This window comes from Prunus avium, chromosome 2, assembly GCF_965620075.1.
Source record: "Prunus avium chromosome 2, drPruAviu1.hap1.1, whole genome shotgun sequence".
NCBI lineage: Eukaryota > Viridiplantae > Streptophyta > Magnoliopsida > Rosales > Rosaceae > Prunus > Prunus avium.
In genome coordinates this window covers 40,332,737-40,344,792 of record NC_142285.1, presented here as the reverse complement: position 1 = coordinate 40,344,792, position 12,056 = coordinate 40,332,737, and the positions used below count along the sequence as shown (strand labels likewise).

Sequence of the window (12,056 nt, the reverse complement as noted above, 5' to 3'; positions counted from 1 at the left end):
GGAAACTTTCGTCTGTTACAGCTTATGTTATTTAACAAAACAGAGATTGAAGACCTGGTGCTTAAATGCGGAGATAGTGATACAAGTAGTTGAATGGAGTGGGATAGGTTTAACTTGTCAGTTGTGATTAATGACTGACACATTAATCTTAATTTGAAAGATGTATGAAAAAAGTGTTAGATGGAATTAGACAAGAAAGTTCATCTACTTCAATATTCATGTAAGAAGTTTGATTTGCGTATGTTATGTGTGTTGCAGCGCAAAGATGTACTGGCAACATTATATTGATCTCATATCATGTTGTTTACCATTTCCAGATCAATGTAGGAGCAGAACCTTGGTCATGACTTGAATATGCTCCTAGTTCCGGCACCACTTGACCAAAGATAGGCATTGACTGCAAATAGAGTTCATAAGAACTTTCTGGTGCTCTTAAAATTTGGGGCCATAATAAATCTTAAGTTTGCCATATAAGTCATTTTCTGAAAGTGGATAAAAGAAGTACAAACTAATCAAACGCAAGTCTCTGAAATGGATTTTGAACAAACAATATCATTCCTGGTCATTTATTTTGCAAGATGTATGAAAAAACTAGTCATATATTTTGCAAAATTGGTGCAACTCCATAGAGTTTTAAGCACTCTTGCATTTTCAACCCCGACAGAGTTGAGAGTCCTAGCTTCCAACTTGGTCTCATCAGATATCATCCTAAATTGGTGGAATCATCCGTATTGTATATGTCGTTTGGTTGACAACCACCAAAGTTGGAAGCCAAAACGAATACACAAATAATTGTCCCCGACGAAGAGAGCCTCATCCCCAAGGCTTTTCAGCTCAACATACTCCACATGTTCCTCCAATACAAATTGATCTTCATTTTCATGGTTGAGTAGTACCTTGAAAACCATCAAGTGTGTGGTGATGTACACCCCATAGGAGGAGGATCCTTCGTCGTCTTTCTTCAATTCGCAAAATCTTCGAACATGTAAAAGGTCCCCTTTAGTTGATTTCACAACATACATGGTGGACAAAAGTCATGGTTTTGGAATAAGATTGTGCTGGATAACGTCTGCGTATAACAGAATATTCCATCTTCGACGGCTCCCACCACAAAGTAAGGTATATAATCGCTCCATAATAGTAATCAGCTGCATAGACGACTTGGCCTCTGTAAAAAGTAGCGTCAAAAAACTGCAATTCACCATGTCGCATATCACGCCAAATACTTCCGTCCTGCTCCAGTGAAAAAAATACGCTAGTCACCAGGGAAGAATGCTATAACCGTAAAACCGTCCGGATTCAAAGCTGGATCAGCGGACAACATAACCTTTGAGGGGGATCGGATGCCATCTGATCCCTCGAATTGAGTCTCGGATGTCTCCAAGGGAGGAAGACGGATGCAGGACAACCCTTTGCTGCTGCAGAAAGGGTTCAAGAGAGTTATAATGACTTGGTGGTCGTCGCCTACATGATAACAATCTACAATGGCCAACCAACCAAATCCAGGGCAACAAAAGTACCTATTCTCTCTAATGTCGGTTTTAGGCATTGGTTCTGGGAATTCAATAGTCTGAATATTCTTGTAGATTTTTCCTTCACAAACGCTATAGAACAGTGTTTGTTTAGACTTTGCCAATTGGTTTGGGATCATGAGCATGAGAGGTAACTTTTGGTGAATCATACCAAATAATAAATGCATATTCCATTATTAAATAATGATAATATTATTAAAACCATATTTCCTTTGTAAAAGCTGCCGTACTCATCAACTTCCTGGCAATAATTTTATGTTGTTCAAAATGACAGTTTACATATGGGATAGCAAGTATTTAAACTCAAAATAGGCAGCCATTATGTTTAGTTTTTTTGGATCCAAGTCATTATGTTTTAGGTAGAAGTTGAAATAAACAGACATTATTGTATGGCTTCAAAGTGAGTGTAAATGGACGAAAGGGAAGTGAGAAAATCAGCACCCTATACATATATACCCATTACTGATTCAAATGAAGAAAGTACATCTCACCAAAAAAGCAAAAACAAAAAAGAAATCTTATCAAGCTACTAGTCAGATACGATCCACAAACAATATGTGGTGACAAGTGAAATTATCTCTTACAGAAATTACTAGAATATGTTAGAAAGCACGCCACAAAAGCAAGAATTAAAAAGGGCGGAATATGTTTTTCGGGTCTATTGCCTTGAAGTCTAAATTCTGAAAAACAAAGTTTACAGAAGAACCTCTGGAAGTTTACAAAGTAGCCCCTCGGTAATTGGTACTTGAATCTGGAAGGATCCATATTAATACACATATGGAGACTTAAAAGTAGCATAAATCTTCAGAAGAAACTATAAAGACTCATTTCCTAGACATTAAACTTTGCCCCTGCATCAATCAAATTACAGTGTCGATTGGAATGCCCCTCTTTACAAGGAAATCATACACATCAATAAGCATGTGCGGGAAGAAGGAAATAAGCATATCAAATATTTGATCCACTGACTGCCAAAAAAAAAAAATTATATTAGTAGACATTAATATATAATTTTATTATTTAAAAAACAAACAAACAAACAAATCAATTTATAGGTTTATGTTAATACCATAAGTTTCTTCTCTTTTTCCTCATCTTTCTGCAATGATTGAACAATAACAATTAATATTATACAAATAAATTAAACAAACTAATTGCATTATACAAAGTAATATTCGTATACCATATATTGCTTGAAGGACTTCCGGATATAATCATTCACATCCGAAATGGCATTTGCAGAATACAGGAATGCCCCCAGTGCATTCTCTTCATAGTACTGGGGTCCTTCCAAGTTGTAAACATCTGAGAAGTAATCCACCCCAAGAACTGTGTCCCTAACCTCAACATCCCTCTGTATCATCTGTCTGAAGTCCTCTTTCCAACTTGATGTTCCCTTCATGTTGAGATGAATAAACAGACAGTATACTAACTGGGGCAATTCATCGGATGACAACAGTGCTGGATGCCATTGGAGTTGCCTAAAATTGAATCTGCAGTTAATGAAAATAACACTTTTAAAAAGAGTGATACATGCCCAATTTCACCCTTCCCAACTTACATTAATTGGCTCAAGTAGTTCACTTGATTGTTGTGTTCTGATTTGGTCTTCTCTTTTTCAATTTTGCTCATTAGAATCTTTGCATCAGATTTGATTCAATTTTCAGGTTTAATGCTTGATTTTGCCTACACATGTATTCAATTTCATTTTGTCGATTCTTAGTTTTGTTGAATACTTAAGCATTTTGAAGTTGATTATAAGAGAATTGGAGCGGAAGAAAACTGTTTGGTTGATGGGAAAATCACTGTTTGGAAGAAAAGTTAGAGAGGATCGAACAGGCGTATAATTACAGAAGCGTTTTTATATTAGCCTTGACAGCTTAGCATCTAACTAATCTATACAATAGATAAAGCCACCTGCACTAACTAATTACTTACAAGTTACAACAGTAACTAATGACACAACTAATCTGATCAGATAACTACTATCTTCAATCTGATTAGGGAAAATTTCTGTTTGGTTTAAATCAGAATGCAATTAGGAAACAAAATTGGTGAAGAAAGCATGTGCATGTGCCCTCAACCTATATTTGGGCTTTTATATTGAAATTCATGCATTAAGGTGAATTACGTATCATTTTTTCCGGGTTTATTTATTTCATCTGTCTTTGTGTGTGCTTTGGCCTACTTAGTGCACGCTCCTATATGAACAGATTTAAATAAAATATAAGAAAAAAGTTATTAAATAGCTTGCTTACAAACTCTGTCGTCCAGAAGCAGCAGAAGCTGTGATGTGGAGAAAATGATTCAACTCCAAGTTCGAGAAGTCTCGTTCACCAAGGATCATCCGTACTAGGGAATCAAACTGCTCTCTGTAGGTAGGCGCGGTCGGATTGTCCTCCTCTGGTTCATTTAACAGCCAAGCCCTCGTACACGGGCCACCACCAACCATGATTTGATCGGGCTGGAGGTAACCACGAGTGATCCCGCTTGACTCGATTATAGAAATAGCCTCAATGAGAGATCTGGAGTATAAAAAAACACCCACACACACAGTTAATAATATATACGCATGCCTTTCTGATAAATAAAATAAAATAAACTGACCCAAAAATTCTCTGATAAAAGGGAGTGATTTTATTATTATCAAAGGGATTCTCTGTCTCGAAGTGCTTATTCAGCGTACGCCTCCCAAGTAGAGCATTCAAATCAAAGATCGGTAGCGCACTACCACTTCCTGAAGCAGATCCTTCCCCATCCATACTGGTAAGAAAAAGAAAAAACTAATTTGCGGGAGAGAAATCAAGCGAAGAAAGGAAATTACAAATTAAAACAGTCAAACAAGGCCAGAAATAACCAAATCAAAGCACACTAATTAAATTATTATTAAAACACACCGACAAACAAAGGCTCATCACCTGGGTCAGCGGGAGAGAAAAAGAGAGAGGAAACCTCTAAAACCAAACCCCAAGCCGAACCGTCACTCTGTCTAGAACAAGAATTAGAAATTCAGATATACAAAACAAATTGAAAATTATAGGAAGAAGAGATCAACAATTAAATGAAGACAAGAGATTTACCTGGTGTGAGCCGGAAGCTTATTGGGAGAAGAAGTGAAGGAACTGAGAGAAGAGAGAGGAGGGCGGCAGTGTGATTGTAGTGAGGCTACTCTCTGGCTAGTTAGGGTTTTTCACTTCACACACCCTCAAAGTTATGATTTTCTTTCACCCCGAAAAGACTATCTTATACAGACATATTCCCTAGAACAATAGAAAACAAACCTATTTACGAAAGGAATATATGATTTCCCAACAAGAATAGGAGTATGATTCACCAAAACTTACCAAGCAAGGACGGAATCGACGATTCTTCAATTCAATGCAATCAAATTTTGTTTAGGGAGTCGGTTTCACAGTCCAACGTGAACTTCTTATAATTAAACCGGAAAACCAATCCAAACTTTCCTTTTCCTTCCTTTTTTCATATAAATCTTTCTACACTATAATTACTCCGTTTGTCATAATATATCAAGATAATCATTTACTTGATTAGGAAAATATTTTCTTTTATTATTTATCTTTCCAAAATAGATTAGGGTTTTGAAGCTATAAATTTGTACAAGTTTTGAAGCCTAAACTTGTATTCCCTTACCCCACACAGTATCCTGACATGCTTAAGACACTTGGGTGACCTAATGTAGGAAACTTTTGTCTGTTACAGCTTATGTTATTTAACAAAACAGAGATTGAAGACCTGGTGCTTAAATGCGGAGATAGTGATACAAGTAGTTGAATGGAGTGGGATAGGTTTAACTTGTCAGTTGTGATTAATGACTGACACATTAATCTTAATTTGAAAGATGTATGAAAAAAGTGTTAGATGGAATTAGACAAGAAAGTTCATCTACTTCAATATTCATGTAGAAGTTTGATTTGCTTATTTTATGTGTGTTGCAGCGCAAAGATGTACTGGCAACATTATATTTATCTCATATCATGTTGTTTACCATTTCCAGATCAATGTATAGGAGCAGAACCTTGATCATGAATTGAATTTGCTCCTAGTTCCGGCACCACTTGACCAAAGATAGGCATTGATTGCAAATAGAGTTCATAAGAACTTTCTGGTGCTCTTAAAATTTGGGGCCATAATAAATCTTAAGTTTGCCATATAAGTCATTTTCTGAAAGTGGATAAAAGAAGTACAAACTAATCAAACGCAAGTCTCTGAAATGGATTTTGAACAAACAATATCATTCCTGGTCATTTATTTTGCAAGATGTATGAAAAAACTGGTAATTTATTTTTCAAAATTGTATCAAGTACTGCTACATATGGACGACCTAATAATCTCATGAAGCACAAATCTTTTAAAATTCTCAGGAATGAATGCATTGTTTACCACGAAAGCAGAGTTTTCCAATCTTGGTGCACTAAGCGGTAAATACATAAAGAAAACTACAACAGAAAAATCACCTTTTGCAACTCCATAGAGTTTTAAGCACTCTTGCATTTTCAACCCCTACAGAGTTTAGAGTCCTAGCTTCCAACTGCTGGGTCTCATCAAAGATCAAGTGTGAACCCTCAGCCACCTGCAGAGCTCCAGTTATCAGCCTGGAGCAATGCGAAGAGTTAAAAACTATAACAAAATGGATACTTTGAAATTAAAAAATTACTACCAATAAAAGGAAAATTCTACTTGGTTAAGGAATTAGAAATCTGAGATATTCCGCTGTTACGTACGGATATACACTGCGTGAATGGTAAAAGATTATTGATAGCAAGTCGAAGCTGAGTGCCAAACACAGGTACACTTTCTTTGCTAAAACAAGTAGTGACCTAAAATTTGTACAGTTCATATTTATGCTTCAATTTATATATTCCATTCTTTTTATGCTTCAATTTATATTTATCAGATATCATGTTTTTAACTAAAATTTGTTCTAGCTTTTTGGCAGAAGGAGAACATTCGAGACATGTGAGATAACACTTATAAAATTGCTAAATACACAATTCGGAGAATCATATGTAAAGAACCCAAAATATCATCAACTCACTGAGGCCGAAAGATATAATCGCTCACAACACAAATTAAGGCCAAACGATATAATCGCTCCATAATAGTAATCAGCTGCATAGACGACTTGGCCTCTGTAAAAAAACTGCAATTCACCATGTCGCATATCCAGTGAAAAAAATACGCTAGTCACCAGGGAAGAATGCGTCCGGATTCAACATAACCTTTGAGGGGGATCGGATGCCATCTGATCCCTCGAAGTGAGTCTCGGATGTCTCCAAGGGAGGAAGACGGATGCAGGACAAACCTTTGCTGCTGCTGAAAGGGTTCAAGAGAATTATAATGACTTGGTGGTCGTCGCCTACATGATATTGTTCAAAATGACAGTTTATATATGGAATAGCAAGTATTTAAACTCAAAACAGGCAGCCATTGTGTTTAGGTTTTTTGGATCCAAGTCATTATGTTTAGTGAGTGTAAATGGACGAAAGGGAAGTGAGAAAATCAGCACTCTATACATATATACCTATTACTAATTCAAATGAAGAAAGTGGAATGGCCCTCTTTACGAGGAAATCATACACATCAATAAGCACGTGCGGGAAGAAGGGAATGAGCATATCAAATATTTGCTCCACTGTCTGAAAAAAAAAATAATAATAATAATAAAAGAATAAAAGCACATATTAGGCTGATATTAGTAGACATTAATATATAATTTTATTATTTTAAAATTTTAAATTTAAAAAAAAAAAAAAACCAAATCAATTTATAGGTTTATGTTAATACCATAAGTTTCTTCTGTTTTTCCTCCTCTTTCTGCAATGATTGAATAATAACAATTAATATTATACAAATAAATTAAACAAACTAATTGCATTATACAAAGTAATATTCGTATACCATATATTGCTTGAAGGCCTTCCGGATATAATCATTCAGATCCGAAATGGCATTTGCAGAATACAGGAATGCCCCCAGTGCATTCTCTTCAAAGTACTGGGGTCCTTTCAAGTTGTAAACATCTGAGAAGTAATCCACCCCAAGAACTGTGTCCCTAACCTCAACATCCCTCTGTATCATCTGTCTGAAGTCCTCTGTCCAACTTGATGTTTCCTCCATGTTGAGATGAATAAACACACTGTATAATAAGTGGGGCCTTTCAGTGGATGATAACAGTAGTGGATGCCATTGGAGTTGCCTAAACTTGAATCTGCAGTTAATGAAAATAATACTTTTAAAAAGAGTGATACATGCCCAATTTCACCCTTCCCAACTTACATTAGTTGCTCATTAGAATCTTTGCATCAGATTTGATTCAATTTTCAGGTTTAATGCTTGATTTTGCCTACCCATGTATTCAATTTGATTTTGTCGATTCTTAGTTTTGTTGAATACTTAAGCATTTTGAAGTTGATTATAAGAGAATTGGAGCAGAAGAAAACTGTTTGGTTGATGGGAAAATCACTGTTTGGAAGAAAAGTTGGAGAGGATCGAACAGGCGGCGTATGATACCATAAAGGAAATTGTGATTGATTGATTAATAAAGAATCATTACAAAAGCGTTTTTATATTAGCCTTGACAGCTTAGCATCTGACTAATCTTTACAATAGATAAAGCCACCTGTACTAGCTGTTACAACAGCACTAACTAATTACTTACAAGTTACAACAGTAACTAATGACACAACTAATCTAATCAGATAACTACTATCTTTAATCTGATTAGGGAAAATTTCTGTTTGGTTTAAATCAGAATGCAATTAGGAAACAAAATTGGTGAAGAAAGCATATATTTGGGCTTTTATATTGAAATTTCTCTCTCTTCTCCAGTTATCCGGAACAGCATCAAACACAGTATAATTTAGTCAGATTATTTATTCGGAACAGCACCGAACACCTTATAATATTATGGATAAATAGTCAGTACTCTCTGGAACAGATTAATACTATCCGATATAAATTAGTCAGTACAATCTAACGTACTAAACGAGCCCTAGGAAAACAAACCTATTTACAAAAGGAATATATGATTTCCCAACAAAAATAGGAGTATGATTCACCAAAACTTACCAAGCAAGGACAGAATCGACGATTCTTCAATTCAATGCAATCAAATTTTGTTAGGGAGTCGGTTCCATATTCCAACTTGAACTTCTTATAATTAAAACCGGAAACCAATCTAAACTTTCTTTTTCCTTTCTTTTTTCATATAAATTTTTCTACACTATAATTACTTCATTTGTCATAATATATCAAGATAATTATTTACTTGACTAGGAAAATATTTTCTTTTATTATTTATCTTTCCAAAATACATTGGGGTTTCGACGCTATAAATTAGTTTACTAACAATCTGTTTGCATAAAGTTTTAGTTTTATAGCGTCAAACCTATTTACCGAAGGAATATATGATTTCCCAACAAGAATAGGAGTTATCCCCGGATTTTTGACATCTTGGCCGGTGTTTTGACCCAAAAAATAAAATAAAAAAGGAAACAAATTATTCTAACATCATACATGAATAAAAAATAAAATCCATTTCATTCTCATCATCAGTTTCTTCTGAAATCCTCAAATCATCATGATGAGAGGCCCCACCAAGAAAAACAAGCCAAAAACAATCACCACAACCCGGTGGAATTTTTTCTAGGCACCCATGGCTGTGCAATCCGCAACCAGCGCGACACTACCAAATGTTGCAATAGTCAAATCGACAACTTCTGTTCGTCGCTTGACCTCACGGACAACAACATCAGACTCAACGATGTCGGAGCAGCAGACGTCGATACGGAGCTCCGCCACCAGTCGCAGGAAACGCGCCGATGAGGATGCTGGAAAAATCTCCAGCCTTTGCCATCCTTGGAACGATGTTGAATCAACTCCACACTTGACTGCTCGTGACTCAACAGCTGGATCGCGATAGTTGAGCAGATGAGCACACCTCCCAGTTCGATCTTCATCCCTTGACTGGTGCAGATGACTCGAACTTCGGAGAGGAATACCAACATCTCTTTGCCTCTCGGCAGGTGAACTAGTTCGCGAGCGGACCACTTCATGAAGCAGATCACGGTTTCCAAGCTTGTCAACAGGAGGCTTGAGTGGAACATCCCGAGTGTTTCGCATAGCGCCAACCTTCTTGTTCTCTGCGCCAACGAGGTGCTTAACCCTATCAGATGAAGGGGGAGCAACTCCTACTTATTTCTTCCTCAACGGAGATACATCATTCGCACGTGAAGTCGCGACTCCATTTCTTGAAGACTTGCAATCAACCTTCCTTTTTTAAGGGAGTCCGGCAGAACACTCCTCCTGCCTAGCTAGTAGATCATCAGAGTATGGACCATCTGCTTCCATCTCTCAACATCCTGGGCAGGGGGCAGACCACCAACTTCCTCCCGATACTCGCTCAGCAACCGCCAGCGGCCACCGCTGCTCAAACCGTCTTCAGCCACCAGTCACGACGACAACCAACCTAGTCCCACCCAGCTGGTCCTCGCCGCGAAAAAGAGAAGACGAAGGAAAAATATACTTGCTCGACTTAACTTGGGATGCACAGCAACTCCTCTCTTCGACAACCAGTACAAATTCTCCAAGATCTCTCTCAAGCTAAAAAGTAGAGAAGTTAAGTTTGCGATGTGAAGAAGAATGAAGAGAAGCCTTGCATTTATATAGGTTGGGCATCCTAGGTCAAGAAGGAGTCGCAAGCCCATTCCTACTGGGAACCCAACTCCAAGAATAGTTAAAAGCCCACTCCAATTGGTAGCCCAAATCCAAGAAGGAAGCCCAGACACAGTTGGACTGCCCAACAATCAATCCTCATCTCCTACATGCCACCACACATGGCTCCGACCTCCTGGTTCACACCATACATATATCTATGTACCCTTTTTAGCTATTGTTTCTCTACGAATCAGTTGAACTAACTTAGGCATCGCAAGGCCTTTGGCCAACACCCCCCGAGTGTGGTCCTCTTATTCCAATCTATTTTGTAGGGAGAAAGAGACGACGAAGAAGAAAGGGGAATCAATCGATCGAATATTCTCGGGGACGAAATTTGCTCCCATGGATAGTATATAATTCTTTCTAAACATTAACACGAAATTGAATTGAGCATGTGGTAACTTTTACATAGCTAATAGGGAAGCAATATCCAATCTGCGTTGTCGATTTACTAGTGGCCAAACAAAAGTCATTTAAGATCCCAAAAACCTTAACTAGCCACAGACCGCACTCCTCTCCCTATAAGCTTCAGGCTCACAGCATGTAAACCTCTTTTCTTCGTTTAATTGTTGATCTCTTCTTCCTATAATTTTCAATTTGTTTTGTAGGTCTGAATTTCTGGTTTATGTTTTACATTTGCAGATTCAAGGTTCGGCTTGGGGTTTGGTTTTAGAGGTTTCATCGCTCTTTATATCCACCTGATCTAGGTGTGCTAAGCCTTTCTTTGTCATTTTGTTTTAATAATAATTTCATTAGTGTGCTTTGGTGATTTGGGGAAATTTAGGACATTTAAGACATCATTGCTTGATTTATGGGGAAATTTAGGACATCTTTTTTATTTTTCTTACCAGTATGGACAGGAAATGACTCTTGTCTTTTACCCATTTCCACTAATATATTTCATACATATGTACTCTTTCAGACCAGAAAGAAAAGGCATACATATTCCTCCTATTTGTTACGGTTAGGGTTTAAGAGTCACATAGAGAAATTTCAGAGACAAAGATGAGTGAGAGGCTGAGCAGTACCGTGAACTGGTTCAATGACCATAAGGGGTTCGGCTTCATCTCCTCCAACGATGGCGGCGACGGGGAGTTTCAGATCCAATGAAAGACCGTTAACGTGACTCGGGTGGAGGAGGGTCCCGTTCAGGGAAGCTGTGGTGGCGGTGGAAGAGGTGTAGTGGTTAGAGGTGGTAGAGGAGGCGGTGGGTATGGCGGCGATGGCTATGGTGGAGGCCATGGTGGTGGTAGAGGCCCAGGTAGCGGCGAGTATGGTTTTAATGGTGGCGATGGAAGAGGCAGAATGGGTAGAGGTGGCAGAGGAGGCAGTGGGTATGGCGGTGATGGCTATGGTGAAGGCCATGGTGGTGGTAGGGGCCTAGGCGGTGGCGGCAAGTATGGGTTTAACGATGGCGATGGAAGAGGCAGAGTGGGTAGAAGTGGCAAAGGAGGTAGTGGTGGTGGTAGGGACCAAGGTGGCAGAGGTGGGTATGGGTTTAACGATGGAGTGGGTAGAGGTGGCAGAGGAGCCTGGGCATATGTCTAGGGACTGCTATGAGGGCGGCTCCTGCAGTGGTTGTGGTTCCGATGGCTTCTACCAATGCGGTGATTCTGGCCATTTCGCAAGGGAGTGCCCAAATAGAGGCAAGACAAAAATTATCCAAACATCAAAAGACAGGCCCGAACCCAGCGAAGGTTAGATCTATCATTTTAACCTTAGTGTTTATGCAGCTGATGTTGCCTTCTCTGGGTTTTTGTTTAAATTAAGTTAGGGTTTTTAATGAAA

General features: G+C 38.1%; 1 protein-coding gene across 4 annotated transcripts; it reads right to left on the bottom strand.

The window, feature by feature from the left end:
- Positions 1–1,958: 1,958 nt before the first annotated feature.
- Positions 1,959–5,030, bottom strand: LOC110749715 (uncharacterized). Of its 4 annotated transcripts, none has more exons than XM_088248123.1 (8): positions 4,877–5,030; positions 4,613–4,792; positions 4,451–4,521; positions 4,140–4,315; positions 3,791–4,057; positions 2,716–3,025; positions 2,602–2,631; positions 1,959–2,500 (listed from the first exon to the last, which is right to left on the bottom strand). In XM_088248123.1, the coding sequence occupies exons 4-8, from the start codon at positions 4,292–4,294 to the stop codon at positions 2,393–2,395; spliced, it is 870 nt and encodes a 289-aa protein (XP_088104249.1). In that variant the 5' UTR covers positions 4,295–4,315; positions 4,451–4,521; positions 4,613–4,792; positions 4,877–5,030; the 3' UTR covers positions 1,959–2,392. The 4 variants fall into 4 exon arrangements, with proteins under 4 accessions (XP_088104249.1, XP_088104248.1, XP_021805570.1 ...); XM_088248122.1 differs by having other exon boundaries at positions 4,451–4,517; XM_021949878.2 differs by having other exon boundaries at positions 4,140–4,295; positions 4,877–5,029.
- Positions 5,031–12,056: the final 7,026 nt, after the last annotated feature.